Genomic DNA, 15,722 nt, shown 5'->3' with positions numbered 1-15,722 from the left:
GCTGATGCTTTTAATAATTCATGAGTTCTATCAGTCTGCAAGTAATAAATTTCACTAAACATGTCTACAGTAAGATAGTTTTAAGATACTGTTAATCAATTAAGTGAGTGAATACAAAAAAATAGGGGCAAAAGTAACACATCATTGATTTTTATTGGTTCCTAATTCGATATATTAAAAATAACAGCTCAGCTGCTTGATAGGTCAAAAGATTTATTTTTAGGACATGGTCTTTAAATGCATAACCATCATCCCTGGATCTGTTACCTCAAAAGTATACTGTAAACTCTTAAAAGTTATGCTTTAATGAAAAAACTAGTGATTTATTTGATTCAAATAAACAAGGCTGATCTCTAATCTGAAGTTTTCAAGAATGTCAATGGTGCTGAAACTACCACTTCTCATGAGAGGTAATACACATTTCCAATTTCATTGGACTCTCCTATAGTTGGAATAGTCTGATAGTTGGAAAGAGAGTTTTGTTCTCTGGCCCAGGCATAAAAATGTTTGCTGGCCAGCTGCAGTATGGAGGAAGACTTCACCAGCTTGGTAAACAGAAACTCTTGAAAAAGATGAAGTTACAGCTTATGGCATCTAAGCACAAAACACCAACACGGGTACGACCAAGAAAACCAAACTTTTTGTGTGGTTCGGAGCTGAGAGGAGTACAACACCACCATTCAAGTTGATACAATGTGGAAAGAACAACCTCTACAATGTAGTCATTTCTGAATTCTTAATTTCTCTGGAATTCTGGTAAGGCATATGCTTTGTCTACTCTGTCTTACCCCTGCTTCCTCCCGCAAAAAAGGAAAGGCATGAACCTGCGAGGGCAAAAGGAGACAAGAGTGGACAAGAATTCAACACATCTTGGGAGGTGAAACAGATGACGTTTCTTGCTATCCAACACAGAGAAATGTAGGATGAAATGTAACAAAACTTCCAAATACATAGCTGAGGCCAGGGGACATGGGAATTCTGAGGCACCGAAGATGAAAAGAAACCGCAATCATGAGCTGAACACATGGGAGGGACTGGCACTGTGGAACACTGAGGAAGGCAGAGGTAGTTTGCACTTGGTGCCACACGGGTTTAAGGTCCACGCCAGAAGAGAGGGACAATGGCCTTGGGCACAGCACGTGAGGGAACTAGAAGTGGGACATACACACAAAGGCAGAATCCTTCAGTGAAAAGGTGGTCCAGAATGTCATCCCCTCAGAGATGGAGGCAATAAAAAACACTTATCTTTTTCAACCTGAGTTTGAGTTGGGGTGCTTCCAATGGAGACCAGCCCTCACAGAGGTTTGGGGTTTAAACAAAATCTCCATCTGTAGTATGGAAACCTCCTATGAGAAATTAATGTTAAAAAGTGATTTATCTCCTGGATAACTTTGGAACACCTAGCAGAAGCCAAAACAAACAAAGGAACAAGAACGAGCAAATCCTCTGGAGTAACACCCCCTTGCCCAGGTGGCAAAGATTACCACAGGAAACCTTACTGAAGATGAACTCACATCCCAAAATTATAAAACATATAAGGAAACAAAGCAACAAGAGCAATAGGCAGTAGAGAAATGATAGGAACAGACCTTACAAGAAATTTAAAAATGGATCATAGGAAAAGATCAAGTATCTCAAATAATTATAAAAGGATGAACTTTTAAATACACAGTTTTTAAAAAGACGCTATGAAAAAAAAACCAGGCAGACAGATCTGAAAAATAATTAAAACTGTTTCTAAAAATAACCACTGAAATTTAAATCTCAATGGATGGGTGAAAAAGAAATCAGTCACAGCTGAAGAGAACAGCAAAATCGATGTGAAACAATTATCCAGCGTGTAGTACAGAAAGATAAAAATGTGGGAAACGTGAGGGAAGAAAAACCTGAGAGACATAACAACAGGATGAAGGAGGTCTGACATACATTCAACAGGAAAAGGAAAGATTTGTGAAAATGACAGATAATATTCGAAGAGAAAACAATGGAGAATTTTCCAAAACTGATTAAAGACATGAACTCTCAGGTCAAAGACAAAATAATTACTCTCAAAAGCAGATAGAAAGCGGGAATTACAGCCGTTCAGCAACCATTACAAAAACTGATTTGGGTGAGAAATCATCAGTGGAGGCGACAACAAGCCAGGCAAAGTTTGAGAAGGAGCAGGGCATGTACATGGTCTCAAAGCATTTCCCCATTTGAGACGATGCATTTGAGACATATAATTTTTGTGATATTCCAGTCAAAAAGGCATAATTTGAATTTCAACAATTTTCAGTTGAATGCATAAATTGATACAAAAGCACGAGACAAACCCAAATCAAGAGATGTCGAGAGACATCTTACAAAATAACTAACATGTTCTCTTAAACAGTTCAGCGTCGTGCAAGGCAAAGACGGAGAAGTTGTTCTAGAGTAAGCAGACATGACAACTGGTGTAACGCATGGTCTGGCATTTTTTTTTTTTTTTCTGTAATGGACATTAGGATAATTGGAAAAATCTACATAAGGTCTATAGATTAAATAATATATCAATGTTTATTTCAGATAACTTTGATAACTGTACTGTAATTCTTTATGAGATATATTTAGGAGTAAAGGTGTGTCAGATCTGCAACTTTCAAATAAATGGCTTAGGAGAAAAATAAATATAAATGTGTACACATACACAGAGAGAGAAAAGTATAAAGGGAATATAGTAAAACATTAACGTTTGACAAATACTGTATAGCATGTACAGAAACTCTCTGTACTATTTTTTGGAACTTTCAGCTTGAAATTATGTCAAAATAAAAAACAGAGAATTTTAGGGCTGTTTAAGCAAACAAACAAAAGGCAGAGCAACATAAAGTACCAAGAGAAACAAACAAACAAAAAAAAGCTAAGCTTTTCAAAGTTGACCAGAAGACTCAGAAATTGAAGGACTGGAGGGACTAGGGGGAGCCTGGGTGGCTCAGTTGGTTAAGTGTCTGACTAGGCTCAGGTCATGATCTCAGGGTCCTGGGACAGAGCTCCACGTTGGGCTCCACACTCAGTGCGGAGCCTGCTTCTCCCTCTCCCTCTGCTCCTCCCCATCCTCGTGTGTTCTCTCTTTCTGTCAAATACATAAATAAAATCTTATGTGGAACATAAGAAACAGCTTGGAGGACATTAGGAAAAGGAAGGGAAAATGAAGAGTGGGGGGGGCATCAGAGGAGGAGACAAACCATGAGAGACTATGGACTCTGGGAAACTGAAGGTTTTAGAGGGGACGGGGATGGGGAGATGGGTGAGCCTGGTGGTGGGTATTGTCAAGGAGGGCACGGATTGCATGGAGGACTGGGTGTTATACGCAAACAATGAATCGTGGAACACTACACCAAAAACTAATGATGTACTGTATGGTGACAAAAAAAGCAAAACAAAATGAAACAAAATAAAAGAAATTGGAGATAACAGGTGTCCCAGAAAAAGGGACTCTGAAAACAGAAATAAAGAACATTGGTTCCAAGATCCCTTAAGCTGACAGGCACAGGCAAGCCAGCCCTCTGCCTGTCCTCCTGTCTCCGCTGCCACCTCAGCAGGAGAAGGGAAGTTTATTCCCTGGAGAAAATGAATTAGAGGGACTCCACAGTCAGATACCCAAGCCATGGAAAGCACGGTGAGGCAGCACACAGAATACAGTGCATTAAGTGATCACGTATAAATGAAGAATGAGAACGTGTCTCCTCCTCCCCCATTCAGCTCCTCGGGTGCTTGCAACCCAGACATTACCCATGCTCCTCCACTCCCAAAGGCAGACAGATTACTCTCTGGACCAATGAACCAATCCAACAGAGACAGCCCATGAACAGTGACATCGGGTAAACGACTGGGTCCCCATCCTCTTAACTGATGTAAAGCTCACCAGTTGACAGGCCTTACAGAGAACTCTCAATCAGCTTTCAGCATCCCACTTTTAAGTAAGACTGCAGGAAACATCAGGTATTTGAAGAAAGTTGCCAATATGAAAGAGAAAATGAACTGAAGAAGGAATCTAGAGGAAACAAACTATACAAGAAGCTAAAGAAAAATAAAAACAAAATCACAGTATCTTCAGAGAGAGAGAGAAAGAGAGTACCGTAGTCTTACCATAAGAATAGGAAGCTATAGGGGCACCTGGGTGGCTCAGTTGGTTAAACGTCTGCCTTCAGCTCAGGTCATGATCCCAAGGTCCTGGGATCAAGCCCTGCATCAGGCTCCCTACTCGGCGGGAAACCTGCTTCTCCCTCTCCCTCTGCCCGCCATGCCCCCTGATTGTGCTCCCTCTCTGTCATATAAATAAATAAAATCTTAAAAAAAAAGAATAGGAAGCTATACAAGAAGACTAATTAGAAATCAAGAAAAGGGGGCACATGGGGGGCTCAGTGGATTAAGCATCCTACTTTTGATTTCAGCTCAGATCATGACCTCAGTCTCCTGGGATTGAGCCCTGAATTGGGCTCCATGCTTAGCAGGGAGTCCCACTTGAGGATTCTTTCTCTCCCCTCCCTCTGCCCCTCCCCTGCTTGCACATGCTCACTCTCTCTCTCAAATAAATAAGTAAATCTTTAAAAAAAAAAGAAATTGAGAAAAACTTAGAAATTGAAAGTAGACAAAATTTCTAAAATCAAAAGAAACGTTAGAACATAAAATTGAGAAAATACCTAAGAAACTCAGACAAAAAGATTACTGAAATAAAAAGAGATGATAAATAGAACAGAAATGATAAGAAAAATAAGGTTCAATCTAACATATTCATCATTTAGGTAACAGAAGTTCCATAAAGAGAAAAAAGAGAAAACATGTATTTATACAGTTCTAATAATAATGCACATAATAAATACGGCTTTAATGAAAAATGGTGATACAGCCCTACCGGAAAGTTGGGAGAAATGGAATATGTAAAGAAAGAAGAGAACAAGAGAAAAACTGCTGACCCAAAGGAAGTAAAAAGATAATGTGTATGATTGAGAAATTGAAAAAAAAAAAATAGCACCCTAAGCACTTGATGGGGAGATAGGAAGATAAATCCCAGAGGAAAGCTAGAAGAGTTGAAACCAGTTGCCCCTTGGGAACAGGCCTCAGTTTTAGATATAGGCTTTATTTTACCATTTGAATTTTTGAACCTTACATGTGTTAAGCTACACAACTTTTAAAAATGTAAAAGTAAGAAATATAACAGATTTAAAAAAAGAGAGAGAGAACCATGGGGCACCTGGGTGGCTCAGTGGGTTAAGCCTCTGCCTTCGGCGGGGTCATGATCTCAGGGTGCTGGGATCGAGCCCGGCATCGCGCTTGCTGCTCAGCAGGGAGCCTGCTTCCTCCTCTCTCTCTGCCTGCCTCTCTGCCTACTTTGATCTCTCTGTCAAATAAATAAATAAAATCTTAAAAAAAAAAAAGAGAGAACCAAAGATCAAGAATCCACCTCTAGTTAGAGCAATGGTTCTACTCTGCACCAACCCATTCATTAGAATACACCCAAATATTCATTGGTTGGGAGGCACATAACTACCTTAGGATATTAGAAATGAAAACAAACTTCATTATCCTGATGTTATAACACCCAGCAGCTATATTTTCCTGGTAACTTCTGCTACCGAGTCATGTAAGCAGACATGAAGAGAATTAAGTGACCCCCCCCCCAAAAAAGGAGAAAGGGAATATGTGCTCCTAAGTGATGGCTGGGGCACGCACCAAGGATGACTGTGCCAAAACACTCGGTATGCTCTTCAGCCCGCTGCCAGAGCAAACTTCCGCAAGACTCCAGAAACCTACTCTAGTCACTGCCCTCCTTCCAGCAGTATGACGTAAGGAAGCAGTCAGGTGTTGACTGAGGAAAGCCAGAGCCATAAAGCTCGCTTGTACGGAAGCCCCGGAGGTGAGACTGCATCCGAGGAAACCAAGCGCGCTCACTCACCCTCCGCCTCCCCCGCAGCGGCCAGGGAGGGGTGCAGGGGTGCGTCCCACAGGTGTATGAGTTCCCCGGAGGAAGAATGTACGGTGTTGGTCCAAAAGCTCTAAGTGACACCGTCACCTCAGCCACACCTCCAGGCTCATCTCTTTGCTCCCCTTACACATCCTCCCGCTCTGGGCCTGGCTTGTGACCCGGTCTTTTCCATTTTCTAGCGGACCATCAGAGTCAGCCAAGTTGTTTGCTTGGGGCCCCAGATCAAGCTCTTTGGATCTTCCCGCATCTCCCCAGCCACCGACCTGACTCAGCTTTCTTTACTCCCTGGCTACTGACGATCTCAGCCTTTCTGGCTTGTATCCACAGAGCAGTCCAGTGGCAAAGTCTACACAAGGCAAGTGCTGGAATTCGTGGCCGTGTACCGGAGCCCTTGAGTGACTGAGATGCTACAAACGCGATACCTCTGAAAACAAGCCTTCGAAGAGCTTACATGTATGTACTTAAAATGCAAGCTTAACATTCTAAATTCCATACATACTTTAGTCGTATCTAGGCAGTGGGAGGAAGAAGGGGAGAATCAGCCCAGAAGGACTGCTGGGGGCAGGGTAGGCTTTCAAATGCCAGAGAAACATTCCACAACCTGGAAGTTGAAGGGCACGGAGTGGAGTTAAACAGACTGTTCGCGTGCTGTCTCCTCAGCCCGGAGCCCTCACCGACGTACTCGAGCTGGCACTTCTTCAGCCTGCGGACTGACTGACCGCTTGGCAGTGCTCACCACTGCGTGATACTCTCAGCTGCTCGTACGACCCCAACACTGGTGAGTGGGGGCTGCTGCCTGGACATCTCAGTGCAGCCAGCCCGGAGTACTTCAAGTGGCGAGACAGATGCCCTTGGAGCCAACTCTGGATGCTTCAAACCCGGGTCGGGGGTCCAGAAGAGGAAATGGACAGGAGGAGAGGGAGTGCTTTCTCTGGTGGGTAAGTCAGGACACACACAGTGAATCAATCCCACATCAAAGTATGGTCCCTGGCCTAGCGGCACCAACACCATCCAGAAACTTGCTAGAAATGCAAATTCCAGGACCCCACCCAGGCCTACTCAATCGGTGTCTTAACAAGCTTTCCAGGAAATTCTGATGCATCCTAAGTATGCACTCACCTCCCTCAGAACTTAATGGGGACTAAGGGCAAGCTCTGCCACCTAGGACCCACAGCTCTGAATACCCCGGCTCCTCACGGCTGCACGAGCCCTTCAAGTGACCTGATGCACACTCCCCGCTCCCCGCCCCAGCGAGCCCTTGTGGAGGCCGGCACGTGAGGCTCCTAGAAGCCCAGCTAAGGATACACTCCTCATCTGAGGTCTCGCTCACAACTAAGTCACCCCTCTGGCTAGATTTTACAGGAATAAGCTCTTACTTTCCAACCTCTTTTTTCTACAGGATATGATAATCCATTTTAAGTCACTTCCCCATTTTCCTCATCAACTTTTGTCAAAGGTCATGGGACCCCTGCTTTCTCTCTCCTTCCTGCTCTAGGTCCAGAATGGTCAATGCAGAAGTGGGAAAAATCTGCAGTCTCCTCATTAGTGTTATCGAGGATAGCAAATCCGAAAAAATACTAGGTAGTATCCATCAAAAGGGACTGGGTAAATAAAGTTACAACATATTGATAAGATGGGGTACAATCTTTCAAATCATATCGTAGAAACATGATCAGGGAATATATTCTACTCTCCAATGTGATTTTAGAGCTATATTATACTGAGTTTAAAAAAAAAAAACTGTCAGTAAGAGGATATGGTTTTGGTGGCACATATCAGAAACCGAAAATTTACAGTTCTTGGCCTACTGCGTCCCCATATCACACTGAATGCTCACTTGCCTCCGTCTCTGTCCTCCAGATGTGCTCACATTTGGCAGAGAGCCAGAGGTAAGACAAGAGAGGGTGTCTGAGCAGCTCCCCCACTCCATGAGCAATGCCCAGATGTGTGGAGGAGCCTACCACAGGCGCGACCAGAGATCACATGAACGTTAGAAGTGATACAGGTGTGGAGTATTTGGGGAGATGATAGTTCTGCTGATATCTGCAAAAAAGGGAGAAAAATCAAAGCACAGAGAGACCAAAAAGGCAGTGAAATACAGGCACTCTCACCCTAAGGAAATACGAAAATTAATCGGTAAAAGCAAACTTGTTGTCCCCACATAGGGAACATTAACTTGCTGAGAAATTCCTTCCAAAGACAAGAATCAAAACAAAGGGCTGATTTCTCCAAACTAGACAGATCTGCTACCTTACGGTTATGCTCAAGAATTATTTTGCCAACTTTTTCAAGTTCTGAGAATGTGACACAATGTGGTTAATGTAACCTGCCTCCTAGCTGGCTAGAGATAGAAATGCCAAGTGTCACTGGCGACACAAACACTTGGTTTCTGCAAGCCCTCACTCTCTTCAGAATCTACACACACACAGTGGTCCTCCTTTTTTTTTTTTTTTTTTTTTTAACATTAAACCAAGGCAGCAGCATTTGGCAAAATCGGACTCTCGTGCCCTCACCCCTTCCTCTCTGCTCCTAACAAGTGGAGGATGTGGCTGGCTGGAGGCCCTTAACAGTGTAGATCTGGAAACACAAGACCAACCCCTGATTTACTGACTAAGATCCACACCTACTCCCACTTCAGGGGGTCTGATATTGTAAATTTGATGGAATCTAGAAGGGAGACTCCCCTACAGGTTGGGCTCATAGTAATCACTTCGACAGTAGGTTAAATATTTCCAAAGGGGAGGGGAAAAGTTAACTACAAATAAATCAGCACTGCTCAGTCCTCCTGTCAGTTGCCTTAGCTGAAGATGCAGAAATGTACAACCCGCTGCTTTAAATCAGGGCACTCAGCACCTGAGCTCCTAGAAACGTGGTGAGCACTAAATTAGCCTGAAAACAACACTTCAAGAAGTTAGAGAAAAAACAAATTTTCCATTTGCACATCCACATTTCAGCTTTTTATACTTATGTTCTTTCCCAAACTGACAGTCCAGCACTTTGACCGCTCTGTCCCACATTAAAACACATCTATTTCAAAGCTACAAATTTTTATGTACTCTTTTCTCTGGGCCCATAGTCTTATGAAAGACAAGGAACCAAAATTCCAACCATTTATTCCTATTAGACTCTTTCCACACCTTCTGGCTAGGTCACGGCTATCCTATGTATAAGCATTCTCCTGCAGAGGAACAGGGGTAGCATTCTTTGTCTCAAGCTTATTCCATATACTTGGAGTAGTGGAAATGTTTCAGCCCAGAGGAGGAAGCTCAAAAGCTCCTATGAAACTCCATAAGCAAGTCAAGATAATCAGACGACCAGAAGGTAGAAGGTAGCGGGTACTCAGTAAATACCTACCAAATAAATAAATGACCAATAAAATACAAATAGGATTTGTAACTGTACTCCGGGAGAAACCGATGGAGATATTGACCTTCCACTTGAAAAACACACACGTAAGACCATTTTTTACCAAGCAGATGAACACAAACTCAAGTACTTAGGGTTAACTGAAGGCATGGAGAGATCAAGTAACCTAAATGTTATTGGGAGAACTATAAACTGGTAGAGTATTTTCAAAGGGCAATTTACTAGTATCTATCAATATTCAAAACATGTGTATTTCTCAGCTGAAATTAATAACATTCAAAATGTGTATATTTTTCAGCTGGAATTAATTCTATAGATATATTCCTATATTTATGAAAACATAGAAATATATGTCTTTTGTATTACTATTGGAAAATAGAAAAAAATGAAAGCAATCTAAATTTCTATCAGTAATAGATCTGTTATGTAAGACAGACCTAAACAATGGAATCCTTTCTAGCCATCCTTACCACTAAAGGATACCTCTACAGAACGAAGTGGAAGTTAAGTCCAAGATCTAGCCTACTAAAGTAAAACGGCAAGGTGCAGAATAGTATGTGTAACAGAATCTCATCTGTGCTCCAAAATTATACACTTATGCTTATATATGAATAGAAACATTGTGGAAGGTTATCTCCAGTAACGGATTCAAGGGAGGAGATGGACAGAAGAAAATGTTCCCTTAAGCACAATAAAAAGGTGTTTCTTTTTGTTGTGTTGGATTTTACCACAAGCATACATTGACTTCCTCTCAGGACAACCCATTTCAGGAAGTGTCCTGGCCCCTCCCAGCGAGGGTGCCACCTTCCCTCTGTGCCCCCTGGCACTCTGGACACCACTCTATTCCAGAACATCGCATACTACGTGGTCTACTCACTGACTTCCCACATTAGCGGAGAGCTCCTCTGAGGCGAGGGACTTGGCTGCTTTTTCTGCATGCCCAGCACCTAGTAGGGTGCCTGACACACAGTCACCCCTTAGTTAGAACAGGAGGGTGGAAAGGAGGGTCCTATACAAAGATTAACCAAGCGGCTAAATACATTCTATTGAGAGAAGGTGGGATCAGGAGACCAGGAAGGCTGGCCGGAAAGACAGCATGGACTAGAATGAAGAATGGATTCAAGTCTAGCTCTCTCACGTGAAAGCCTTGAGGCGTGTGAACGAGGCTGGAAGGTACCTACAAAGCAGAACCACCAGGCCCAGAGCTGCAGGCACTTTCCGTGAGAAAGAAGGTGTGGCCACTGCCACAGTCCCTACAAGGCCACAAGGGCCTTATGACTCGTTCAAGCAAGGAGAAAGCCCTGAGAGCAACTTCTGACCATCCCAGCTCTCTGCTGGAAACACCCGGGGGCCTCAGCCAGTCTGGAGCAAGTCTGGACTGGCGCCATCTATGAGGCCTCGAGATCACTTCTGCGGATTACTTTCCTCCCACGGTGATGGCAGCGATCACTGAAATCATCTATATGAAAAGCTGAGCACAGTCCCTGGCTGAGCCGAAGCTCTCGGAATATAAGCTATTATTATCAACTGCTTATAGAATCTTTTCAAGAATTCTAAGCATTACAACTGCAGAAGTCATCAGGAAGGGTCTGATTTCCAACAAGAGCCAGGCCGCCCCATTTATCTCTGCAGTAAATAAGCTTACTGTCTTCCCAAGCACGTTCAAAACAAGCCGGAAGCTGCTGCTTCTGTGTTTCTTACTTGTGTTATCATTTCAAACCTGAGCTTTGTCAGCTAGCACAGGCTCATCTCAGAAAGCCAGTATTTAAATAAACTTTACACAGCACCTTTCTCCTGCCCCGTCTTGACACCTGGACCACGGCTGCCATGGTCGGCACCGGGATTCACTCACCACAGCGGGCGGGTCATTCCACTCTTCATAGGAGAGGGCAGCATAGGGATAGATGCGGTCGTTGATGATCTGCAGAGTGGCCAGGGCAATGGCTTTGATCGACTGGAAGTACGCTTCCCAGAACCACCGTGCCTGGAAAGGAAACGACATGTGCTCAGTGAGCAAGAGAGACACTTGGAAGTGGAAGAACTCGGTGCCCTCTCAGACGCAACTCGGGGTCTGGGTAATTCCGTTATTCCCGCAGGGAGGAAGCCAACGGCAAATGCTCCCTGCTGCTCCCGCCAGCTGCAGGAGAAGAACGCATTTATCAAACGCAGCCAAAACAGTGTGAGCAAATGAAACGCACCCTGGATTCAATCTGGGTAAAAGAGAAACCGTGTCTTGATGAAAATAATCAACGTCACACCAGAACAAGTTATAGTCCTTTTTTTGGTCTACATATCAAGTGCATAAATTTTAAGTGTACAATTCAACAAATGTTTAGGTATGTACATACTCTTATAACTACCACCAAGATAAAGATACCAAACATGCCAGCACTCCCAGAAGATTCTCTTCTGCTTCCCAGGCACTTTCCCAATCATCCAAGAGTAATCATCATTCTCATTTCTATCGTGCCTGCTACTGAACGTCATACAAGCGGAATCAAAACTGTATTTACTCCTTTGCAGCTGACTTCTTTTGTCAACACTTGAAACGTTTGAGTCAGGTTTTGGTGTCAAGGTCATGCTGGCTTCTTAAAATGAGTTGAAAAGTGTTCCTTCCTTTTCTATCCCCTGAGAAATTTTAGGCAAGGCTGGAATTCTTTCTTTCTTGAAAGGTTTACAAGAATTCACCTAAAAGCCATCTGGGTTAGGAGCTTTTTGGTGTGTGAAGGTTTTTGAAGCATGGATTAATTTTCTTTCACAGACACAGGATTAAACATATTTTAATAAGCGTGTTGGTTTCAAAAGTATGATTTTCAAGGAATGTGTTCATTTCATCTACATTGTTAAATGTACAGGGCTCAACGTGTGCTAACATCTACTCAGTGCCTGTGGAATATGTAGTCATATACTTCTTTTCATTCCTGATATTGATAATCTGTATATTTTCTTTGTATTTGCTCTAACCAGAGATTTATCACCTTTACTAATCTCTTCAAAAAAAACCGACACTTGGTTTCGTTGATTTTCTTTATTGTACTTTTTGGTTTTTTTTTCCGTATCTTGTTCCTTTCTGTTCTTACATTTTTTCCTTTCTTCTATTTTGGGGGACTTTAATCCATCTGGCATTTGATTTCTTGAGACTGACATTTAGATTACGAATTTTAATCTTTCTTCATTTCTAGTATATGTTTAAAGCTACAAATTGGCCTCTACGCACTATTTTAAATGTGCCCTACATGATCACATATCATTTTCATTATAATCTAGGTAAAACAATTTTCTAGAAGTATGCTGTTTAATTTCCAAACATTTTGGGATTTTCTATTTATCTTTTGTTGCTGACTTCTATTTTGGCTGCACTATGGTCAGAGACCATGTGTTATTTTAAAAGTTTGCCCTTTATTCCTGACTACATTTAAGCTTCTCTCTGTCTTCATCTTGCAGCAGGTCCACTGTGATGTACTTAGGTGTGGCTCTTTGGATTTATCCCACTGAGGACTGTCGAGCCTCTTCACTTCGTAGTTTGATGTCTTTCACTGTTTTTAGAAAACTCTCAGCCAGTATTTCTTTAAATATTGGTTCTGTCACACTCTCTTCTCCTAGGACTCTAGATATACAGACAGAAATGTTTTTACCACGCCCCATATGTCTCTTAATCTCTTTTCTGTGCTGCCATCTGGGTATATTTTCTACTAATTTTTCTCCTGGCCCAATAATCCTCTATCTTCTGTGTGTGCGTGCATGCGTGCATGTGCGTGTGCATGTCTGTGTGCGTGTGCGTGTGTGCGTGCGTGTGTGCATGTGCCCGCTCGCATCTAAACAGCAGTCTAGACCAGCATATTGACTTCTCAACTTAGTTCATATATTTTTAGTTACAAAATTTCTTTTTATCCATCTATTTATTTGTCAGAGACAGAGAGAGCACAAGCAGGGGGAGCGAAAGGCAGAGGGAGAGGGAGAAGCAGGTTTCCCAGTGAGTAGGGAGCCCAATGCAGGGCTCAATCCCAGGACCCCGGGATCATGAACTGAGACAAGTTCTTAACCGTTCTTAACCGACTGAGCTACCCAGGTACCTCACAAAATTTCTACTTGACTTATTAAAAAGCAGATTTCCTATCTTTGTTAAAATTCCCTTATTTTATTAAGCATAGTTCCTGACTGATAACCCTGATATCTGAATCAACTGTGGGTCTCTTTCTACTATCTGTATTTACTCTTCATTTTGGTCATTTGGTTTCCATTCCTAGCATACCTCTTAATTTTCTTTGGACAATTATTTCTTAAAAACTATAAAGGTTCTGTATATACAAAATTATTTTCCTCCTAAGTGTAACATTCTTCTGGAAGACACAGAGAATGCAGTCAGACCACTTTAATCCTATCAGTGGCTGGTGTTAAGCTTTGCTAGGGCCAACTTTTTTCTGCCTTCCCTTACTCTTGTAGTGTGGCCTTTTGGGGCCCTCGGACAAAGCCTGGGGTGTCTACCAGGACCCCTCTATCGCGGCAGGCCCTGAACACCAAACTCCCTCCCACCAGCAGTATATATGGTTGCTAGAATGTTTGCACAGCTTGTCAGGCTCTCAGCTGCTGCTTTCTGCAGGGAGTCGTAGTGTCTTATTCTGATCCTGTGCACCTCAGGAGCTGGCAAACACTTCAAGGGAAGACTGCATGCCCAGTTTTTGCTTACTTTCCTGTGGTTCCCATCTTCCTGGATTTTGTCATTCAAATCCTGGATACTTTGGGGTAGCCCCTAATTTCAACCTCTCAGCCCTATGAGACTGCTACTTTCCACGAGGGCTCCAGATGCCCAGACTGTGAATTAGAAAGTGCCTGCAGAGGAAAGGCCAAAGGAAACAAGGAGCTCAGCCTGCTTTCCTTCTCTCAGGAGCCACAGTCCCTTAAGCACTGACTTCCCAGATTGCTCTCGAATGCCTCTATATTATCTATTTTAATAAGCTTTTATCCTTTTTTCCCCCCTGGCTGGAGAGTTACTCTAATACTAGCTACTCTGTCACAGCCCAATACAGTCTTTTGTAAGAAGACAGTCTCTTATCCAAGCAGAGTTTGGATTCAGTCCCCAAGAAAGCAAGATGTTGGTCTCGGTGACCTGTCTGTCCAGCTTCATTCTGACCTGTGATTCCACTCAGAATTAGCAGCTATGAGGATTTCTGCAAGGGAGCGAACATGTGAAAAACGGAACATGAAAAGTTCAAAATATAACCAAAAGAGGTGGAGGAAAAAGATACTTTCTAGTTTACACCTGCTAACTTTGGTTCTGTTTCCCAGGCAAGTCCTCCATTCATGAGGGAAAGCCTGGGATGATGCCCGCTGAGGTGTGTGATGACTACTTTCTTCACTAAGAGTAAGAAAGAGGCAAAGCCTCACAATGAGGGTTTCTCCTACTCTAAGAAAAGCTGACCCAGATTTAGCTACCAAGGGCATCTGTCTGATGCCATCCTGTAGTGTGCCATCTGGGTACAGCCCGGTGGCTGGCTGCCTGCCACGGCTTCTTAAAAATACTCCACTCACTCCAATCTCACCCCTGCTCAGTCATGTTGCTGCTGTCCTGCCTGTCATCTAGCCAAAATAGTGACATTTTATGAGACCTGAAAGAATCTATCTTTCCTGTGAAAATTTTACTGATCGCCCCAAACACCAACAATCTCTCCTTACCAGGAAATCCCACAGCACTGACGGCCTTTACTTTATAGGTTATTCTGCACATACTGTTCTAGAACAGTTTTCTTGTTATTTCAGATGACCACTTTTCTCTCTTCCAGCTAGACTGCGAGTTTCCTGGATGTGGAAACTGGCTTTTTTTTTTTTTCTAAATTATTAGCATCCTCATAGATGTTAGGATGACCTGCGCAAATGTATTTCTGAATGCACAGTCTCATTTGCTCTTTAAAACCAGCTTGTCGCTTACCTGGGGCAGTTCCATTTTCTGTGCAAGGAAACCAAGATGCAATGATGTTAAGTGGCCCGGTCACAGCTCAAACCCAGGATCTTTCCCCCTCCATTCTAGAATACAGGGAGTACCAACCACACTCCAGTTTAGGAAAGGGTCCTTCCTTAAGAAACTAAAAAGGTGTGAAAGTTCACTAAGAAGCACGAGCCCACACATAAACACACATATCTTAAATAGTTACCCCTTCTCTACCCACATGGGTCCATCATTATGTTCTTTCATTTTAAATCATATTCAAATGAAGCCACATTCAAACTCAAGCATTCCAAAGCTTTATGTTCACGCTTAGTCACAATGGAGACAGCAGTCTTTGGGATTTATAGGAAACAATGATTGTTAACAAATCCACCTCGCACACGGGCCAGAGGCACGACTGTAGGACAACGCTTCTAATTTAAGATGTCTCAAGTCATCCCGCCCTGTCCACCAAATTGCAATTCA

The 15,722-nt window shown here is 42.9% G+C and overlaps 1 protein-coding gene across 1 annotated transcript in view; it reads right to left on the bottom strand.

The window, feature by feature from the left end:
• EXT2 (exostosin glycosyltransferase 2) overlaps positions 1–15,722 on the bottom strand; it is a 137,332-nt gene that overhangs the window by 56,972 nt on the left and 64,638 nt on the right. Inside the window, exon 8 of the mRNA XM_032840719.1 lies at positions 11,166–11,297. Within this exon, the coding sequence (XP_032696610.1) occupies positions 11,166–11,297 (132 nt within the window). The remainder of the gene's footprint in view (positions 1–11,165; positions 11,298–15,722) is intronic.

This window comes from Lontra canadensis, unplaced genomic scaffold (assembly GCF_010015895.1).
Source record: "Lontra canadensis isolate GAN:19392208 unplaced genomic scaffold, GSC_riverotter_1.0 scaffold115, whole genome shotgun sequence".
NCBI lineage: Eukaryota > Metazoa > Chordata > Mammalia > Carnivora > Mustelidae > Lontra > Lontra canadensis.
Note: the sequence above shows the minus strand (reverse complement) of the source record. Positions and strands in the feature narration are given on the sequence as shown.